Source organism: Phocoena phocoena, chromosome 3, assembly GCF_963924675.1.
Source record: "Phocoena phocoena chromosome 3, mPhoPho1.1, whole genome shotgun sequence".
Classification (NCBI taxonomy): Eukaryota; Metazoa; Chordata; class Mammalia; order Artiodactyla; family Phocoenidae; genus Phocoena; species Phocoena phocoena.
This window is the reverse complement of record NC_089221.1, coordinates 153,137,906-153,159,602: the sequence shown is the minus strand read 5'-3', so window position 1 is coordinate 153,159,602 and position 21,697 is coordinate 153,137,906. Positions and strand designations below refer to the sequence as shown.

Genomic DNA, 21,697 nt, shown 5'->3' with positions numbered 1-21,697 from the left:
TCCATGGAAATCCAGAGCTTCTCCTGGTCCTCAGAACGGCTGGGCCACCAGGGCTCTGGGAATGATCCTCGCAGTGGGATAGGCACCTGGTCCCAAGCACCAACTCTCCCATTTGCCCCCATGTAACCTTGGGCCAGTCACTTCCTCCTGAGCCTCAGTGTCCTCATCTGGGCAATGGGGACAAGAATGCCTTCCTGGGAAGCGCTACCACGGAAAGGGCATGAGATCATGGCAACCCAGGCCTGGGGGCCATTCCCTCCTAATCCCCGTGCAACAGCCATTTTTGACTGAACATTTACAACCACTCCTCAAGGCATGTTGTCATTCCTGTGTTGCAGGCTCAGAGAGGGTAACTTCAGTCACAGCAACACACACACACTGTGGCCATCTTGCCCCTCCCTCCCAGGCGCTGATTCCCTCCCAGCAGCCTCTTGCCCCTTGGCTCTGGCTTCTGACATCTGAGTGGCTGTCTATCTGTTGCTCCCACCAGAGCCTTGAGTGACACAAGCAGCCAGCAAGTGGTAGAGTCCGGAGGTGACCCAGTGCTTTTCGGAAAGGCTCCTGAGGCGGGTGTCACTAGCTAGGAAGCTGCTTAGAACCCAGGCAGACCAAGGGGGTCAGGCTCCACATGCTGCCATGATGCCCAGAGCAGGCCTGGGGGAGGGGAGATGGAGCGGCAAAGCTTGCACGGGGGAATTAGTAGCATCTGTCTCATTCTGACATGGGCTGTGAGGAATGTGGAAAGGCCCCAGTAAGCACGTGCCTGCCAGGGATGCTAGCAGGGAGGGGGCACAGGGTGGGCAGCTGAGCCCCTCTTGGACCCCAGGATCTACCAGGCGGCAGCTGCTCCTGTCACTCTGATGAATCTCCCATGTATACAGGACCTGCCGGGAACCTGGGGTGGGGAGATCAACTCATCTCCTTCCTTAGACCCTAACCCTTGTGACCCTGTGCCCATCACATCCTGTTTCTCTACCATTAAATTGGGGATACAAATCTTTATCTGGCGAGGCTGTGGTGAGGGAGAGTGGTGGGTGGCTGAGCCTTGCACAGCAGTGGGCTCACACTGGGAAAGTGGAAAGTGGGGGTTCTCATTTGTCACCCTCTTGACCTTACACACTGCTGTAGCCTCCCAACCTTTTTCCTCCCCAGGCAGGCTGTGAGGGATCTGCCTCTCCTGTGATGGGCTAGGCTGGTGAAGAACACAGTCACTGGCCAGTGACCCCAGTGGGGACTGGGGCTCAGTCAGAAAGTTTGGGGGACTCCAGGGAGCCAGAGGGGGTTCTTGAGTGCAGGGGGAGCATAAGCCAAGAGCTGCTTTTGGAAGCTGCCTGTAGAGCCACCTGCAAGGGAATGGGAGGGAAGGGGATGGAGGAGACCTTGGGCGGGGAGGGGGACACTCAGGGCCGCCGCAAAGGCCAAGCACCTGTTTGGTTTTTTTAAATTAATTAATTAATTTAATTATTTTTGGCTGTGTTGGGTCTCCGTTGCCGTGCACGGGCTTCTCATTGCGGTGGCTTCTCTTGTTGCAGAGCATGGGCTCTAGGCACAAGGGCTTCAGTAGTTGTGGTGCACGGGCTTAGCTGCTCCGCGGCATGTGGGATCTTCCAGGGCCAGGGCTCAGACCCGTGTCCCCTGCATTGGCAGGTGGATTCTTAACCACTGCATCACCAGGGAAGCCCCAAGCACCTTTTCTTAGCGAAACACTTGGCATGACCCATGTGAACTCTTCAGGGCGTCCTTCCCTAAACATGTGCTCATCCAAGACCTATTTCATCCTAAACCCTAAGCCCTGGGAGGTAGGCAAGGCAGGAGCACCCCATTCATATAGGCAAAGAAAGTGACAATCAAAGAAGTGAGAGCACTGGCCTTGGGACACTGGAAGTGGCAGGCTTTGAACTTCCTGGCTCCAAGTCCAGTGTTCTCTCCATCCATTAGGGAACAGGGCTCTTAAAGGAAAGGAAGTGGTCAGGGATGACTCCCTGGGTTTAGGCCTGGTGCTTCCTCTGAGATGGGGCATCCTGGAGGAGGTACAGTTTTGGGGGGAAAATGAGTAGTTCAATTTGGGACACAGTGAAGCAAAGAGGGCACAATGGGTGTGTCAGGAGACCTGGAGTAGGAAGAGAAGCATGGCCATGAGCTGCTGCTTAGTCTTCCAGGACGGCCCCAGTCCCAAATCCTTATATCCAGTCCCTTCTGACCCTGTATGTACTTTCAGCCACCACCCGCTGAGAGGCCATGGGGGCAATCCAGGCAGCTTCCACAAATGATGTGTCCTGGTGAGCATCCCTGTTCCAGCAGGGCAGGGCAGAAGAGAGCACCAGGCACTGGGTCTGGTACCTACCTCTTCCTTGTGATTCAGGGGCTGAAGAGCAGCAGTAACCACTGGGATGGAGCTGGAGAGGGTTCCAGGCTCAGAGCCCTGGGAAGCTGATCCCTCCACCCCCCAGAGGGTGTTTGAGAACAGGGCCATGATGGCCTCCCCAGGCGAGGACCAGGCAGGCAGAGACAGCTGCAGCCCAGCCAGGCGGCAACCAGCTGTTGCCTGGGAGACTGGCCAGGGTGGGGCGGGGCGGGCACAGCCCCCACAAGCCCCCAGCCTGAGCCGCAGAGCGTGGGAGCGGGCAGCAGCCTCGAAGCTGAGTTTCAGGCTTTCACGCTGTGTTAACGGTCAGCTTGGTTAATGCTGAGCAGATGGGGGAGGGGTGCTGCCAGCTCCCTTGGGGACAGTCCCAGGGTACGCACACACATACGCATATGCAGAGGGTACAGGAGTCCTGCCAAGTGGATGGTGCCGTGTGGACTCCTCTGCCCGTTAGCACTCGTTCACACTATCACATATACAAGATGGTGCTGGTAAGACAGACAGACTAAGACAGAGGTTCACACAGGCTCCTAGGTCCACCCTGACGCAGCTGGAGGTGGATGTAAACCCAGGGCCGGGCATGGAGCTCTCAGTCTGTGTCACCCAGGCAAAACTCCCAGCTCGGGGATCTCTCCACCCTGTTCCCCCTCCACCCGCTGCAGGGAAGTCACCAGGCAGGCACACAGTGGTTTATTGCAAAAAAAAAATAATTTATAAAAGGCCATTTGCTTCTGTGTTTTGGCAGGCTTCCAGCCTCTCAGCTAGCAAAGGGGCCAGTGCTCCTTCCGCCGAGATGCTGGGATAAGCAGCAGAGGGGAGGCAGGGGAGGTCTGGGGACATGGGCTTCAGAGGCCCAAGACCTTTCTTGGTGTAGGGAAGTGGGGAGATTTAGGACAGCCCTACAGCCAGGACCAACCAAAGCCCTGGAACAAGGACCGAGTGCCCAGGCCCAGGAGGCCAAGCAGAACCTTAACAAGCCATTAGAACACTGGGGCCATGACTCCAAGGCAAGGGCAAGGCCTTGAGACTGGGGTTGAACTCTGGCTTGAGACCCAGAGGCCAGAGCAGGAGTCTCAACTGGGGACCCCAGGACCAAATACAGACTTCCCCAAAGCAGAACCAGAGATCTGGGACAGTACCTTTAGGTCAGGGCCTGGGGGTGCCAAGGTCAAGCACCACCAGCTTGCAGCTCAGCCAGGAGGCCCAAGGCTGACGGCCGGCCTGCCCATACAACTTTGTGCCACTCTCATGTCTGCACCCCAGGGAAGGAGAAGGGGCTGGGCCCCAGGGGCAGGGGGTCGTGGCTGAAGACAGAGTCGCTGGAGGAGCAGGTGCTGCTGGCGTCCCCGCCAGCAGGGGAGTAGGGTCCAAAGGTGAGGCGGAGGTCGAGGTACTATGGGGAACAGTGCTGGTCAGCCCTGGTGGTCAGGTGGGACAAGGCCCAGAGGGCAGTGGGCACAGGGGGGTCATGGGACAATAGGGGCACAGTACCTCCTCAGAGACGGCCAGCAGGACCTTGTCCAGTGCCTCCACCAGCTGCTTGAAAGTGGGCCTCTGAGAGGGTGCTGCGTGCCAGCACTCACGCATCAGCCCGTACCTGGGAGAGGTGTGGGGGAGGGTCAGAAGGAGCCTCAGGCCTGGGTGAGCGGGGACCTCATGGCCCTGGGTTGGGGGGGTGTGAGGAAGGGGTAGGGTTTGATGTGGGGTAAGTGAGGCCATTCAGTGGAAGGGTACCAGGCCAGGACCTCCCTGCTGGGCTGAGGAGGAGGTGGTGACAGTGTTAGTGCTAACCACTCTCTATGGCCAGGCCCTGAGGTCAAGGTCAGGGCAGAGGGTAAGGACTGGAAAGCGCGGGAGAGTGGGGTGAGGCCTCACAGCTCTGGGGGGCAGTGTGGGGGCCGGTCCATCCGATGCCCCTCTCGTAGCAGCGAGAACAGCTCCTCCACTGGGATGCCAGGGTACGGGGAGCCCCCGAGGGTAAAGATCTCCCACAGCAGGATCCCAAATGACCACCTGGAGGCAGAACCCAGGCTCAGCAGGGCACAGCTTCACTCCCTACCCCTGGGACTAGGATGGGGGAGCCCACAGCTATGATCCACCATGGGGGTCAGGATTAGGGTTTCTTTTAGAGTCTAGTCCCATTCAGGTCCCAGGGCTGTGCGACCCGGGGCAAGAGCTTTGCCCTTTCTGTGATCGCCTGCAGACACCCCCGGGCCCCAGCTTCTAGGACCCACACGTCACTCTGGTGTGTGTAGACTCTGTCAAACAAGGCCTCAGGTGCCATCCACTTGACAGGCAGGCGGCCCTGGAGGGGAGAAGAGGGCACATTGCTGCTAAGTCCCACAGGTCCCGGTGCCCCGCCCCTACTGAGTTCTGCCCTGCCTCCCTTACGTTGCTAGTTTTCTTGTAGTAGTCAATGTGGTGGATGCCGCGGGCCAGCCCAAAGTCAGCGATCTTCATCACATTGTCCTCGGTCACCAGCACATTGCGGGCAGCCAGATCCCGGTGGATGCACTGGGGGCAGGGCAGGGGTCTTAGGTTTATGAGGACAGAGCAGGAAGCTGGGCACACAGGACCTCACAGTAACCCTCGGGGTAGGGATCATCCACCCATTTTACAGAAGAGGAAGTCAAGAGTCACAGAGAGGAAACCTAAGCCAACTAACTTCAGGGCCCACACCCTCTCTCCTGCACTGCCTCTTCCTACCTGTGTGGTAGGGAGTATGTGAGGAAGGAATGGGGATATGCAGTTTCAACTGTGTACAGAAGGACTGAAGGGTTACAGAAGGACTCAGGGACACAGGCTAATGAAAAAGGGGAGGGAGAAGTTGGGGCATCTAATGCAGGGCATGAAAGTGTGGGGATGGGGCAGTTGGAGTGGTCCAGAGTGCTGCCCGCTGCCTGTACCTTCCGCGATTCCAGGTACTGCATGCCCCGGGCCACCTGGTAGGCGCAGGAGACCAGGGCAGGGAAGGAGAGTGGCCCCTCGCTGCTCCGAGGCCCGTCAGGGGTGAGGTCAGGGCCTGGGGGGCGGCGGGCCCGCAGGAACTCCCGCAGGTTTCCCTTGGCGGCACACTCCACAATCACGTACAGGGGCCCTACAGAGGCGAGGGGGGACAGGGAAGCTACTGAGGCTGTGACTCTGCATCCCAACCGTCCCCGTCCCTAGCCCTGCCCCACCCCACCTTCCTGGGTGCAGACACCCAGCAGGTTGATAATGTTCTTGTGTCGGCCAATCAGCTTCATCACCTCCATCTCAGAGACCAGGTCTGCCAAATCCTTGTCGGAGGCATTGTCTGTAAGGATGACAGCCAGGGTGACTACGTAAGCGAGACTTTGGGTTGGGGACAGGACACGGAGCCCTGGACTCATGAGTCAGGAAGGTCTGGGCCTGAATTCCTGCTAGGCTGTGTGGCCTTGAAACAAGCTCTTAACCTCTCTGAACCTCAGGATTATCTTGTATGAAACGGGACAATGGATCGTGCCCTACTCCCATAGCAGTTGCAAGGATGCAACAAGATCAAGGATCTAAAAGTGGTAGGCCTGGGCTTCCCTGGTGGTGCAGTGGTTGGGAATCTGCCTGCCAATGCAGGGGACACAGGTTTGAGCTCTGGTCTGGGAAGATCCCACATGCCGCGAAGCAACTAAGCCCGTGAGCCACAACTACTGAGCCTGCGCGTCTGGAGCCTGTGCTCCGCAACGGGAGAGGCCGCGACAGTGAGAGGCCCGCGCACTGCGATGAACAGTGGCCCCCGCTTGCCGCAACTGGAGAGAGCCCTCGCACAGAAACGAAGACCCAACACAGCCAAAAAATTAATTAATTAATTAAAAAAAGAAAAAAGTGGTAGGCCTGCCAGTGAGTGGGACCAGGAAACAGGAGAGAGAGGGAAGAGCTCTGAACAGGAAGGAAGCTCTGTCTGGAGGGCTTGGTGTTACTCCCTGAATGGGGTGAGAACTCCTGGGGGCGGGAAGTGGGCTGGAGACCTGAGGTCTGTCTGACCAAGGCCTGGCGTCCATCTGGCCTGGGAATTCAGGGAGCTGCCAGTGGGGTGCAGACGGGGAGGCCAGGAAGACACTGCTCCAGCTTCTTTTGAGAAGGCTAAGGACCAGGGGCTGAGCCCCTGGGGCTGACCTGTGGCCCTGGGCCAATGACATACTCTCCCCACCAGACCTCACAATGCACATTTCTCAATCCCTGCCTCCCAGAAAGTGCCAGGTGGCCCCAGCTGTGCAGAGAGGAGGGGCCGGGGGAAGCAGAACAGCAGTTTGGGCTGCTCTTGAAGAGGGGGCTGGGGAACAGCAGCAAGAGGCCCCGATGGTGGGTCCCAGGTGTGCTCTGAGCCCCTTGGGGTTGCTGCCTGGGCTGTTCTCCGAGACAGTGGTGAACTCAGGGCGACAGGGCCCGGGGGAGGCTGAGGGTGCAATTTGCAGGGGAATCGCGGGGGAATGAGGTGGAGGCCTTCAAGGCTGACAAGGTTATTTGAGGCCAAGGCTGACACGGGGTATCAAACCCATCACCCTAAACCCTTGTAGTCATCATCATCCCAATGGTTAAGACTTTAGGCACCAGGCACTTCCCACAAACCTTGGGCTGGGAGGCAGGGACTATTATTTACTCCACGTGACACGTAAGGAAACCGAAGCTCAGAAATGACTTGCCAGGATCAGTAGCAGAGTTGGGCCCCAGGCCCTCGGGTGGGATTGCGTGGCCTCTCTTGGCCCTCAGTGCTCACCTGCTAGCACTGAGAGCCCCGTCTGTTACTCCCAAGGCCACTGGATCTCCCCTAGGCTGCCATACTCACCCTTAAGCATCTTGACGGCCACAGTGCTGGCTTGGTCAGGCCGGACGGGGTCCATACCAAAGGCCTCTGCACACACCACCTGCCCGAAGCAGCCCTCGCCCAGGGGCTTTCCCAGCACCAGCCTGGAGATGAGAGAGATGAGGCCTCAGCCCTCAGGGCATCATTCCTGCCCAGAGTCTGATCCCCACCCTCACTCAGCACCGCATACCTGTCCCGGGGGAACTCCCACAGTGGGTCGAGAGGTAGGTCTAGATTCACGAGGCCCGCAAGCAAGGGGGGGCCGCTGGAGGAGAGACGGACACCCTGCACCAGGGATGAGCTTGACTTGGCCGAGGAGCCTGACTCCAGGGAGAACTGCAAAGTGAGAGACTTGGTCTGTCGGCTGAAGCCAAGCTGAGGCAGGAAAGCAGGCCCAGAGCCTCACTACGGGGACACAGAGGTGGGGGACAGCATGGTTGGTACCTGTCGGGCCAGAGGGAAGCGGGACAATTTCTGCACAGTGGCAGGCTGCCGGGGGTGCCGGCCGAGGATCACCTGCCTGCGATACAGCCCGGCCAGAAGCAGGAGCACCATCAAAGCCAGAGAGCCTGATGTGTACAGGATGATGTCCGTGTACCTGGCCTCAGGCGCTGTTGCCGACCACATGAGATCCTCCTCTGCCCACAGGGAGACATACAGACAGACAGAAACTGACCAGTCAGTGATCAGATGGCTGGCCCCATTCCCTCTAACTGAGGCCCTCATAGCTCCCAACATACATAGGGACACACACCGAGAAAACTGCATTTACACCCCGTCCCTCATACCAACACCCCAGAGAGTCACACGGACAGTCACATGTGGACACGCATAGAGGGACTGCTACAAGCAGAATCAAACACACAAATCCACACACCTCATCCCAAATCCAGACCCCACAGGCCAAGGAAGACTATCTACCCAACAGGTCACAGCCCACTGTGGAACCACAGCAGAATCCCGCAGCCTCTCCTGGCCCCCTCGGGAGCTCACCTGTCAGCACTGTGAGCCAGGCTGACTGGTAGGAAAGGCCGATGGAATTGCCCGCCAGGCAGGTGTACTCGCCTGCATCCTCAGCAGACACATTCCGAAGGTATAGGACCTCCACCTCTGAGCTATTGATGTCTGCTGTCTGGGGAAGGGGGACACATTCAGGGGTCACAGAAGGGCCTGGGGCCACACTGCGGCCAGGAAGGGAGCTGGGGACCACTCCCTACCACCCGTGGGATAATGGTAGAGTCAGGTGCTGGCAGGGACTGGACCTTTAAGACTTGCACATAGGGGAAGCCATCGGCACCGAAGCTGCTGCCGTTGATGACAATGTGCTTCAGCCACTGGATGTGGGGCTGGGCGTCGCTGTACACCTTGCAGAGCAGCTCCACGTCGCTGCCCACTACAGCTGTGGTGTTGGCTGGGAGCCCCGCCTGCAGGATGGGCCGGTGCGGGGACCGCTCTGGGGCGGGGCCGGGCCGTCAGCCCTGACCAGGCACCCACAGAAGCACCCTGGTCACCTGCCTCCAGCCTCCCCCCACCAGCTCAAGGGAAGGACCTTCCTGATACTCAGCTCAGACCTTGTTCATCCCCTTCTTACACTGTTTAAACCTTCCATGGCTCCCCATTGCCTTTGGGGTCAAGGACAACTTCTCAGCCTAGCACTCAAAAACCCTCCAGGCCTGGCTCTCTGCTTAAATGCCACACTCTAGGCATACACGTCCCCACAAATGCATTGTGTTCTTTATGCCTAGGGCTTTTACTCAGCCTGTGCCCTCTGCCTGGATGTCTTTCCCATGTTTCTCCTCAGCCCAACCCTGCTCCTCCAAGCCCACATTATCCCCTGTGCTTCTCTTGGACCCACCTGGATAATTTGAGTAGCTTAAGTGAGTCATCTAAAAGTCCATCTTGCCTGCCAGACTGGGTCCCACCTGAGGGCAGGGTCAGGGCTCCCACCCTGACACCGCCTTGCCCGCCTGCCCGCCCGCCCGCTCACCCAGCACGTCCAGCAGATAGCTGTAGCGGATGCTGCCCAAAGAGTTCTCCACAAGGCAGGTGTATGTGCCACGGTCCGAGGGCACCACGCTTTCCATCACCAGGCTCCAGTGCTGGTGGCGCAGCTGGGAGCAGGAGAAGTGTCCATGAGGGGCCACCGAACCATGCCCATCCAGGGGACCAGAGCATGAGGAGGCTATATTCTGCCCGCGGGGGTCTTCTCAAGCTCTCTAGGCCCTGGGGAGGCCACGCCAAGGCTAGGGACCTTGGAACAAAGGAGAAGGCCCCAAGAAGTATCTGAGCCGTGAGTTCAAGTCCTTGAGTTTTAGCTCTACTTCTTCTGAGCTGTGCCACCTTGAACCAGTTTTTGCCCTCTCTGAGTCTCAGCTTCCTCTGAGACTACAGCCTGGAACTGACCCTGTAGGGTCTTATGAGAATGAGCTGCTAAAACATATTAATACCTGCTGGTCAGTGATCCTTCCCACTTTACACATGGAGTTGCTAAGGTCGGGAGGTTAAGTCACTTGCCAGAGAGTGGCAGAGTGGGAACTTGAACCAGAGCTGTCCAAGTCCACAGTCTAGTGCTCCTTCTGGGGCCCTGCAGCTGCCTTTCTCAGTAGAGAAAGAACTGTGGGTTTGACTTGAGGGGACCGGTGGAGGAACCCGGAGACTCACCCGAATGCCTCCAATGCGATGCTCCCCATAGAAGTCCTGTCCATCCTTGAGCCAGCGGATGGTGGGCATGGGGTTGCCTGCAGCTGGACAGCGGAACTTGATGGTGTTCCCGGCAGGCACTGCATGCAGTTTCTTCTCCATGCGCTGGGGGTGTGTCCAGTAGGGTGCTGGCGGGGAGGGGAAGGGAGAACTCAGTGCCCTCAGGAGGACCACCTGTTTACACACAGATCTCTTCTCAGTGACCAGCTGGAAGACAGGGGAATGAGTCCTTGAGGAGTCACACTGACCTTGCTGGGGGTAAACGTGCTCATTCGAGGGGCCTCTGTGGGTCTTGGGATCCTCATCACCATTGCTGGAGGTCATGGAGTCTATGTCAGGGACAGAGGGAGGCATTTGAGGCCCAGGACAGAGTTTCTCTCCCCAGGGACCCCTTAGCCACTGCCAGACCCCCTTACCATCCACAACCAAGGTGACATTGTGCAAGACAAGCATGGAGCCTCGTGTCAGGCAGAGGTATCGGCCAGCGTCTTCGGGTAGGAAGCTGGCGATCTCCAAGCGGCCTCTCCAGCCTCGTACCCGGCCAGCAGGTGCCAGGCGACTGCCCTCCTTGTACCAGTGGCCACTGCGCTCAGCCCACCCACAGCATAACCGCACAGGCTGCCCAAGCGCCACAGTCAGCTCCTGCTCTTGCTGCTCTGGGCTGGGGGCCAGGCAGGGCTCTGTGGGCCGAGGGCAGAGGTCAGTGAGCTGAGTCAGCCCCCTGCATACAGAGAACTTGCTGCACACTCATGGCAGGAGCAACCCCTCGACACATGCTGGACACCGTTGCTCTTCCACATACACACAACCACATGCACAACCACAGACGGTATGTGCAGGGCAAATGCCATGCCTCTGGTGCATATCACACACATGGTGCATGGCACACATGCTGGACAGGACATGCCACTGTCCCAAGAGACACATACACACACAAGGCACATGCTACAGGTGCCACATATAGGGCACACGCCTACACCTCTGGGGCACATCACACTCACAGTGCATACACCACACATGCTGGCTGGGCCTCCCAAGCCACACACCCAGTGCACAGAACACACACACACACACACACACACACACACACACACACACACACACAGCCAAGGGGCTCACCACCAGCTCTGCGGCCCACCTCAGGGCCCTGCACCCTGCAAGTCCAGTCTCTCTTGTGGACACAGAGATAGGTGGATGCTTGCTGGGAGCCAGACACTGAGTCTCAGTGGTTGGTCCTGCCCTGCTGCCACCTCCTCAGAGCCTGGGCCAGGATCCTCTCCAGCCTTGCTCAGCCAGCAGCCCCCTCCTGATGCCCACTCTTCCCACCCCTGCCACCCTCTCCCATGTTAGAGGCCATACCCAGCTCCGCTTCCTCAGAGGCCTCAAGGGACAAAGCTGGAGCCCCAGGTGCCCCCAGCAGGACCCCAACAGGGCCAACAGCAGCCACATCTCCTTCCTGCTGCTCGCAGGGACCCAGGCTGGGCCTCCCACTGACTGCCTTCCTGAAACAGAAAGGGCGAAGAACTCCTGCTAGACGTGCACCTTTGTTGGCGCTACGCCGCTATCTTGCAGATGAGGAAACTGAGACAAGAAATGCCAACTTGTTCAAGCCCCTGCTAGGCAGCGTCAGGGCAGAGACTAGAACCAGCTCTGCTGTTGTCAGAGCCCAAGGCCTCCCCACGGTAGGCTGTGTGGTGCGGAGCCGGGGCTGGGCTTCCTGCTCTCCTTGGGTCCTGCTGAGACCCCGGCACAAGTTCACAAAAAGGGCAGGCTTGGGATTCTTTCCTTGGAAGGAAGCAGAGAATGGAGACACGTATTCTGCTCTCTCTCAGCACACATAATTTATTTTTTGCTGAATAAATGAATTTATTACTGAAAAAAAATCTGAATTATAATACAAGGCCAAACTTCAGCATCTGGATGTTATCTGATCTGACCCCCACTCCTTACAGCATTGCTGACATTTCCATGACCAGCTTTGGATACCTGCAGTGGCAGGGTGCTCACTACTAACAAGGCAGTACATTCTACGGCAAGCAAAAGCTCTTCCTCATTCTGAACCAGAATTGCATTCTGGGGTTACCTCTGTTTTTTTGTGTCACCACAGCTCCGTCAGAGGCACACAAGCTCTTGTAAAGAATGTAGACTCCAGTGTCTGACAGAGTCAACTTCAAATCCTGACTCTTACCAACTTGCAAGTCCCTGTCCTTCTCTGGGCTGCTGTCCTCACAGGACTGCTTTGAGGAGAAAAGAGAATGTATGTAGGGCTGGGCACACAGAATGTTGGAATGTTTTCTTCCCCTTCCCCGTCCCCATGACTGTCACCCTTGTTCAGCTCTCGGCCAGTCACCTTCGCTGCGGGTGCTGTTCCTGTCAGGTGTGATGTACACTCCCACCCCATCTAGTTACCCTCCTCCAAATGCCACCAACGATGTCTCTATCCTCTGAAAGGAACACTCAAAACTGAGCCTCAGCTGGCAGGGGAAGAGGGTGACTAGTGTAGTCCCAGGGGCTTACTGGCTGTCACCTGGGGCAGGGTAACAGTCAGGTGGCACTGGTGTCTCTGGATCCACCTTGCCCGGGAATTCCACTGCACACTCTCTCCTCAGCCACTGCCCCCCTGTCCAGCTCTGGTTCTGAGGCAGGGGACACTTAGCCTGTCCTGGCCAAAGCCATTATCTCCCTCTTTGAACTGCTTCTTCCCTGGGTTGCCCCTACAGCTGGAGCACAACCTGTCCAATCTCCCTCTAGTCCATCTCACCTTCCCTGCCTGAACCCAGAGCACGCTATGGTCATCTCTAGCTTGGGCCTTTGCAAACGTCTCCCCGGGTTCTCCAGCAGTGTTTTAAAAGTTACAAGTCTGCCATGTTCCGCCCCCCACCGCCCAACACCCACCAGCTTACAAGCCCTTAATGGCTGCCTGTGTGCTTACAAGCCCTTAATGGATCCAGTCCACACTGTTTATCCAGCATCCAAGGCCTCCCTCCCTGCCTTTGTCAATCTCATTGGCTGCACAGTCAGCTTCTTCAGCACTGGGAAGCCACTGGCTTTCCAAACCGGGCATGTCTTCTCTCTTGCCCATACCTCTCTGCCCCCACTTCTCCAGCTGGTTCAGATGCCACTGTCTCTGTGCCCACCCCCGGTTTCCATTGCCCCGTCTCTGTGAAATCCCCTCACTCCGCTCTGCTCTGCAGGGAGGGCAGTTCTCTGGGTTGGGAGTGGAGTGAGAGGCCCAGGGATTTTATTCCCACCCCCAGGCTACCCTGACCTCAGAACCTTAGTCGGGTCACCTGCCCGCAGCTGACCGACTGACTGCCCTGCACGTGGGGTCGAAGGGCCTGACCCTGGCATCAAGTAGTCCTGCGTTCTCCAGCCTCTCGCACTCAAGCGCTTGGGGAGCCTGGGCAAATGACTGCACCTCTCGGAGTCTCAACTTGCTCATTTCTATTCGGGGCGCGCACACGGTCCAGCAGCAGAGGGACCAGCGCGCTCTTCCTCCTCCAGCCCTACCCGGCCACCTTGAGGGGAAGTGCCTGTCAGCGGGTCCTGAAGGGAGCTGCAGGGACAGCTGGCCCGCCCCCGCCCCGGTGGGCAATGAGTAACCAGCTCCGCGGCCAGGGTGCTCTTTGGACGGAGCGGGACAAAAGGCCCTTGTGTGCGCTTTGGGTTACTGATTTACCGTCCCCTTCACCCCCTCGCCGAGCGGACGCCCAGGTTCCCAGTGCTGGGAGGGGTCAGCTCCCGGAGCCCCGCCGCCGCTCGCCCCCTGGCGGCTGAGAGCGCGGCCTGGGCCTGCACAGGGTCCCGGCTCACCTCGAACCTCTAGATGGCCCCGCTCCCGGCACAAGGTTCCGACTCACCTGGGTCCTCCGTGGCCCCGGTCCCAGCTCCCGCCAGCCCCTACCCCCGCGCCCAGGGAGACCGAAGACTCCGCTCTGGAGCTGCTCAGCCCCCGGCCAGAGAGCCAGGAATGCACCCGCGACAGCGGCGTGGCCGCGGGCGGCCCAACGCCCCGCCCACCTCGGGTTTCACCTACTTCGGGCCCCGCCCCTCCTGGACCAGCTCTATCCTGACAGCTGCTTGGCCTGCAAAGGCCCAGCGCCCCGCCCATCTCTGGTCCCGCCTGGCCTAGATCAGCTCCTGACAGCGGGTGGCACAGCGTCTCGCTCACCTGGAGGCCACTCCTCAAACCCAAATGCGCCGAGCACCCTAGGAGGCCAGCCCAATCCCGGCTGGCACACCCCTTCAGACTCCGCCTCTTTTGCCCCACCCAGGCCTGGCTTCCAAGTTTTAGTCCATCGCTCCATCCCCTGCTTTTCACCTCCCAGGGAACAAGACCCAGCAGTCCAGAGCTGCCACCTCCGCAGACCTTGGCTTAACCTGGCTCCTCTGTCTTCTGCGCAATGGTCATAAGACCACCCCCTCTGCCCCCACCCCCATCCGTTCTCCTCACAACCTTCAGAGTGATATTTAAAATACAAATCTGGCTGTACTGACCACAACCATCTCTTTAAAACTTCCCAATAGTTTCCTATAGAGATTCTTAGCATGACCTGGTCACGCCCACGCCTCCAGATGAAGCCTTCATTCACTTCTTCCTTGCTCCCACCCTACCTCTGGGCCTTGCACATGTGGTTCCGCTTCCTGGGATGAGCTTTCCGCTCTAGGTCTGGATAGTTCCACCTCATTCTTAGGTCTCAGCTCATGTCCCCAGAGAAGCCCTCTTAACTTGCCAGTTCCTCTTCCACGTCTTCTCTCCTGTGAGCATGGGGAAAGAAGCAGAGAGTGAAGTGATTCAGATCACTAATTGCAGGACTCAAATCTCAGCACCATCACACGTGGCCTTGTCAAGTTACTCCATGCCCGTGTCTTCGTTTTCTCATCAGTAAAACAGGTATAATGATAGTATCATCCTCAAGAAGTGGTTGCAAAAAGTAGACATGTTCCCCTCACACACTGTTGGTGAGAATGTAAATTGGTGCAGCCACTGTGGAAAACAGTATGGAGATTTCTCAAAAAACTAAAAATAGAACTACCATATGACCCAGCAATTCTACTCCTGGGTGTATATGGAAAAAAATGAAAATACTAATTTGAAAAGGTACATGCACCCCAATGTTCATAGCAGCATTATTTACAATTGCCAAGATATGGAAGCAACCTAAGCATCATCCATCAGCAGATGAATGGATAAAAAAGATGTGGCATATATATATATATATATATATATATATATATATATATATATATTCGATTGTATAGCAACTATACCTCAATAAAAAGAAAAAATAAAGTAGACATGTTCTTATGTGTAAGCCTTTAGAACACTACCTGACATATAGCACTTGCTTTGTAATGTTAGCTGTGATTATTTAGGACTTGTTAATTCCTCATCACATGTTCCAAAATTGTAACTAAACAGTTAATTCTGTAAATAGAAGGCAGGAACTGCTTGCAGGCCATACCATTATATCTCAAGTGCCTGGTACACAATAGGTGCACCCGGAATAGCTCTACCGCGGTCCTCTAGGCTCAGGTCTGTCTCACCTGCACCCACATCTCTGCTGAGCATGTCCTAGGTTAGCCGACCGTTGACCTCTACCCAACCCTCACATTAAGTCCAAGCCCCGTGCTCCTCTGAAGGCTTCTGGAGGAGAAAGGAAACCCTTCATTCAACTGGGGTCTCTTGCACGCCTCCTGGTCAGTGCTCTGGCTGGTGGAGACACTGCCCTAGGGGAAGCATCTTCCTTTTCCTTTGTTATGCGGAGAAGTCTAGCCCTCTCTGCCCTTACTCCCAATAAGATAGAGGCTTTTCCTTTGCATAACTAAAAGGCCCATTAAAGTTATATTTTTCCTTTTCCTTCTCAAACAAAATAATGGTCTCCTCCCAAAGATAAATCAGAAAATAGTTGGTTATCTTTTTAGTTTTTATTTTATTTATTTATTTATTTTTTTTTTTGCGGTACGCGGGCCTCTCACTGTTGTGGCCTCTCCCGTTGCAGAGCACAGGCTCCGGACGCGCAGGCTCAGAGGCTATGGCTCACGGGCCCAGCCGCTCCGCGGCATGTGGGATCTTCCCGGACTAGGGCATGAACCAGTGTCCCCTGCATCGGTAGGCGGACTCTCAACCACTGTGCCACCAGGGAAGCCCTATTTTTTATTTTATTTTATTTATTTTTACTTTATATTGGAACATAGTTGATTAACAAAGTTGTGTTAGTTTCAAGTGTACAGCAAAGTGACTCAGTTATACATATACATGTATTGATTCTTTTTCAAATTTTTTTCCCATTTAGATTATTACAGAATACTGAGCAGAGTTCCAAGAAAATAGTTTGTTATCTTTTAAAAACTGTCCTGATTCCCCTCCTTCCTTACTGGAGCACCCTGGAAAGATGAGGCTCCTGGCACTGGGGATGCCCAGCAAGTGGGAGCCTCCTGCCCAGAGAGGGCCTCACCAGACCTCCCAGACTCCTGGAGAGACTCAGCTCCCCACCGCTGGTCCTCTGCTGGCTCCTCAGTGAATGTGGTTATTGGCGGGATGGGGTGAGCAGCCACATAGCTTTCATTCAGCTTCCAGGCACTTCCCAGGTTTACCTGAGCCAAAAGTAAAATAAGGCTTCCATAGTCCAAGTTGTGCAATCTCTGTCCCCTGAGATGCCCAAGTCCTTTAGACTGACAATCCTGCCCCTACCCCCCGCATCTGCACACATTTGTCCAGACCCCCTCCCAAACACACAACCTCTCACTCTGACCCTCTGCAGAGTTTGACCGTCTCTCACAAGGTCATTCATTCATTCATTCACTCATTTACCAAACGTTTATTGAAGGTTCATTATACGGCATACACTGTTCTAAGTCTCCGGGATAAAGGGGCTGACATTGTAATGGGGAAAGATAGATAAGTAAACAGAGAACAGAAGGAGACATGCGGAGGGGGTCTGGGAGAAACATCCAAACCTGTCTTGCTTTCATGGTCTCACTCTCTTGCAAACAATCTATCACCAGTTACATTTGCAATCTCTCTCAAAGACTTTCAAACACACACACACACACACACACACACACACCACACTCCTAACAGAGGCCCAGCAGCCTGCCATCCTGTGATCCTGTCTTTAACTGTCTCTGCCTCAGTTTCTTTATCCAGAAAATTGGGCTCACCCCTACTTCCTCTTTTTTTAAATTAATTAATTTATTTTTGGCTGTGTTGGGTCTTTGTTGCTGTGCACGGGCTTTCTCTAGTTGTGACAAGTGGGGGCTACTCTTTGTTGCAGTGTGCGGGCTTCTCATTGTGGTGGCTTCACTTCTTGTGGAGCATGGGCTCTAGGTGCACAGGCTTCAGTAGTTGTGCCTTGTGGGCTCTAGAGCGCAGGCTCAATAGTTGTGGCACACGGGCTTACTTGCTCTGCAGCATGTGGGATCTTCCCAGACCAAGGCTCGAACCGTGTCCCCTGCATTGGCAGGAGGATTCTTAACCACTGCGCCACTAGGGAAGTCCCCCTACTTCTTTTTCCTCAGGGGTTTTGGAGGAAATGAATGAATTAAGAGAATGGGTTTCACCAGAACAGGAAGTAAGGAAGAAGTCCTCACCTTGGCTGAGTTCCCACTGTATGCCAGGAAACAGGCTAGGCTAGGTGTTATCCATTCATTGTATCTTTGATCCTTCCCTCAAGCCAAATGGGAGTAGGAATCCTTAGCTCCCTTTTGCTGGTGAGAAAACAGAAGCTCAGGCAGATGGAATGACTTGCCCTAAGTCACATAGCAAGTGAACAATGGAAGTGAGACTTGAACCCTACTCTTTTGGGAACAAAAAGGGGAGGGAGAGCTCAGGGTGACTCTCTGCAGAGCTGGGCTGGTTGGTGCTAACACATCAGCCCACTTTCTGTCCCCATCCTTAACTGTGGCCCAGAAAGGTGGAGATTCACCTGAAGGTGAGTGTGTTTGTGGGTGATAGGTCTGGGTGTTGCTCCCTCTGCCCATTTGGCCAAGTATTGATGGGGCACTTATGAAGTACCAGGCACAAGGCAGGGGTTGGCAGGCTCTGGAATCCTGGATTGCAAGGCTGGGCCAGGAGGGACTCCTGAGGCCAGGCCCCACCCCCCACCTGCCTAGGAGCAGAGTCGTGGGGAGGGGGTAGACACTGCCTGGTGCCGACCTTGTTGTTCTTGGATGGCAGCCGGGCCCAGTGAACACTGGGGCTCTTGTGCAGAAGGGCTGCCCTGAGCCCCTGACCAGGCCCCACTCCAGCACAGGCCTGGCCCCAGCCTCTGACCCCTTCTTTCCTTCATTTCTTTCTTTTAAAACAAATTTTATTTTGAGGACGTTTTAAAATACAGAAAAAGCACACAGGGTAATAGCATACAGTTGCTACTCAGAATTGACAATTATTATTACTTTGCCATTTTTTCCAACCCTTTTCTCTTCTGGTTTCTCCCACAGGCTCTGGGGAGGTCTGGCGTGGCTTGCAAAATGGAGGTGACACTGAGAGAAACTGAGTGGTGAACGGCTGGGTGTTAGAGCCAGACAGATGAGGGTTTGAATGCTGAAACCTTTGTGACCTTGGATAAGTCACTTAACATTAAGCCTCAGTTTCATTTTCCATAAAATGGGAGTAACAGCTCTTATGTGAGGACTCAGTGTGATAAGGATGTGTCTAAACTGTCATGCACACAGCCCGTATTCAGGAAAGAGTAGCCGATACTAATACTAGCAGCTATGGGCCTAGATAGGACCCGCTCCAAGGTATGGGAAATACACTCCTGTGACCAAAAGGGAGGGACTGTGAAGGTGACCTCTCCTCCAGCCCTCATATCTCCTCATTCCCCACCCAGTGGGAGAATCTACATCCAATTTCTACTCTGGAGACAGCAAAGCCAGGAATTGCAGGCTGCCCAGGCCCTTGGTGGTGGAAGCAGGGAGCCTGCCCTTGATGTTGGCAGTCTGGGAGTGCTCTCAGGAAGGCCCCCTTGGACCAAGTGCGATGGAGGGGAATGGGCTACGAGGGATCTGAGGCTCTCTCTGGGCTAGTCCTGCTACTTCCCCGAATCTCAGCAGCACCCCTGGTCCCTCATTCCTGGTCTCAGATACTGTGAGCCTGTGTCCTGGCTTATTAGGACATGGAGTGTCTGGGAGTTTTCATGGTTTGCCAGACTCAGGTCTTTATAGACTTGGGTGTACACCCTCTAGGTCTTGGAATGAACATTTGTTTGGAGAAAAGAGGAGGCCAGGATAGCTGGAAAGTGGCAGAGTCTGGGCAGGAAGGGTTAGAGGGTTGGTGGTCTGAAGGGAATTAGGAAACAAGTCCCAGAGGGACCCTCACTCTTTCCTACCTTGCCTGATTACCACCTAGACCATGTAGGATTTTGTTTCGACACAAATAATAGAAAACCTAAATGACAAGGGCTTAAACAAAATGAGGGTTTATTCATCCCCCACTTAGCCCCAAGTCTGGAGGTGGGTGAAGGTGGTTCTGAAGTCATTAGGATTTTGGTCTCTTCAATTCTCTAGACTTTTCCCTCATGGTTGCAAAATGGTACCTTCAACTCCTTCCATCACATTTGTGTTCAGGCAGGAGGAAGGAAGAAGACCCAAAGAGTTGAATCTGCACCAAGAAACTTCTGATGTTATCTCTTTGACCAGACAGTGACACATGGCCATGGCTAGCTGCAAAGGAGGCTGGGAAGTACATACATTCATTCTGGTGGACACATTGTTTCCCCTAACAAAACCTGGGTCTATTTTATTTTTTTAATATTTTTTTTAAATTTTATTTTATTTAGTTTTTGCTGCATTGGGATCTTCATTGCTGCACGCTGGCTTTCTCTAGTTGCGGCGAGTGGGGGCTACTCTTTGTTGCGGTATGCGGGCTTCTCATTGTGGTGGCTTCTCTTGTTGCGGAGCACAGGCTCTAGGTGCACTGGCTTCAGTCGTGGCACGTGGGCTCAGTAGTTGTGGCGCATGGGCTTAGTTACTTCGTGGCATGTGCGATCTTCCCGGACCAGGGCTCGAACCTGTGTCCCCTGCATTGGCAGGCGATTCTTAACCACTGCACACCAGTGAAGCCCCCAAAACCTGGGTCTATTAAAAAGGAGTGCTTGAGCATTGGGCAAGCACATAATAGCCTCTGTATCACCAATTTCCTCATCAGCCCCACAATGACTTATTTAAAACACAGACCTAACCAAGTCACTCCTCAGCTTCAACTACTCTCTCCCCAACACCCACTGGCATCCCCAGCTCCTCAGCCTGGCACTCAGGACCCTTCAAAACTGGTGTCTACTGCTCTCTCCTGTCCCATCTCCCCTCTCTGTTTTCCAGCTGCACTGAGCTCCAGGCAAGCCCTCTTGAACAGGTCCGATTTTTCACACCTTGGTGCCTTTGCACTTGCTGTTCTTGTTGCTGGGATTGTCCTTCCTGAGTCCTTCTTGTCCCTCCTTCCCTCCCTCCAGCTATCCCACCAGATGCCTGCCATTCAGCTTTCTGAACTCCTCTCAAGCATTCCTTCTTCTCTGAGACATTTCCTGACCATGCTGATCTGGACATTTAAACCCTTTTCTTCTCTTTGGAAACAGCCTCTTAATTTTCTTCGAGGTCCTGGCCCTCTCTTACTCTGAATTCATGAGATGTTTGGGTAGAGCCAACACTTCTTGCTGGCTCCTGTGATGGGCATGTGCCCCTGGACCTGGACAATGAGAATATTCCATCCCAGCCTATTGTGACTGGGTTGGGGTGAGCATGCATGCGACTCAAACAGGGCCAGTAAGAGCCAATCTGGGCCTTTTATTGGAAGTAATGGGAAACTAACACTCTCAGAGGTTACTGAAGTATGGATATGGAAGCCTAGAGCTGTTTGAGTAAGCCTGGCTGTGAGTGAAGCCAACAGAGGAAACAAGAGGGCCAAAAGATGAAGTATGCCTGGATCCAGCCATGCCTGAAGCCATTACCTCTTTGAGCATTTCATTTATGTGAGCCAAATACTTTTTTCTTAAGTTAATTTGACTTTTAAAAAAATTTTATTTACTTTTATTTATTTATTTTTGGCTGCGTTGGGTCTTCGTTACTGTACACAGGCTTTCTCTAGTTGTGGCGAGCAGGGGCCACTCCTTGTTGTGGTGCATGTGGTTCTCATTGTGGTGGCTTCTCTTGTTGCAGAGCATGGGCTCTAGGCATGTGGGCTTCAGTAGTTGAGGCACGTGGACTCAGTAGTTGGGGCGTATGGGCTTTGTTGCTCCGCCGCATGCAGGAGCTTCCCGGACCAGGGATCAAACACGTGTCCCCTGCATTGGCAGGTGATTCTTAACCACTGCGCCACCAGTCCCTAATTTGTCCCTAATTTGACTTCTTTTTCCTCAAAACTCTTTATAAATAAGAGGTTCCTAATAAATATCCTCCTCAGTAGAAATTTCTCCTCTCCCTTTTGTGTCTCCACCATCCTCTGTTGGCTCTTCGGCCATACTACTCATCTGTTTACATGTCAGCAAATTCATGTCACTGCTCCAATTTGTTTAAAACCTTTCAATGGTTTCCCATTACTTTTAGAATGAAGACCTGTATTAATTATCTGTGACTGCATAACAAATTAACCCCAAACTTAATGGCTTAAAATAACAAACATTTGGCTGACTGTTGGCAGGAGCCCTTCACTTCTTTCCATGTGAGCCTTTCCACAGGGCTGCTTGAGTGTCCTCAGGACATGTCAGCTGTTTTTCTTCAGAGCTGATGATCCAAGAAAGACTGACTGATGTCTTTTATGATTTACTCTCAGAGTCATACTCCGTCATTCCTACGTTATTCTAATTGTCAGAAGTTAG

At 54.6% G+C, this 21,697-nt stretch overlaps 1 protein-coding gene across 1 annotated transcript; it reads right to left on the bottom strand.

Annotated features, from left to right (window-relative positions):
* Positions 1-3,054: 3,054 nt before the first annotated feature.
* On the bottom strand, positions 3,055-13,850 carry FGFR4 (fibroblast growth factor receptor 4). The gene is made up of 18 exons (XM_065875318.1): positions 13,745-13,850; positions 11,244-11,386; positions 10,301-10,564; positions 10,133-10,213; positions 9,846-10,012; positions 9,172-9,295; positions 8,447-8,637; positions 8,178-8,316; positions 7,629-7,822; positions 7,375-7,520; positions 7,167-7,288; positions 5,550-5,660; positions 5,272-5,462; positions 4,757-4,879; positions 4,600-4,670; positions 4,241-4,378; positions 3,857-3,962; positions 3,055-3,758 (listed from the first exon to the last, which is right to left on the bottom strand). Exons 3-18 carry the CDS (start codon positions 10,335-10,337, stop codon positions 3,612-3,614), a joined length of 2,088 nt encoding a protein of 695 aa, XP_065731390.1. The 5' UTR covers positions 10,338-10,564; positions 11,244-11,386; positions 13,745-13,850; the 3' UTR covers positions 3,055-3,611.
* Positions 13,851-21,697: the final 7,847 nt, after the last annotated feature.

Coding starts and splice junctions, on each gene's coding strand:
- FGFR4 (XM_065875318.1), bottom strand. CDS start 10,337: ATGCTTGTCTTGCACAATGTCACCTTGGTTGTGGATG. Junction 7,823..8,177: donor CTGGCTCACAGTGCTGACAG/GTGAGCTCCCGA, acceptor CCCTGTGGGCAG/AGGAGGATCTCATGTGGTCG. Junction 5,463..5,549: donor GGGTGTCTGCACCCAGGAAG/GTGGGGTGGGGC, acceptor TCGCCTCTGTAG/GGCCCCTGTACGTGATTGTG.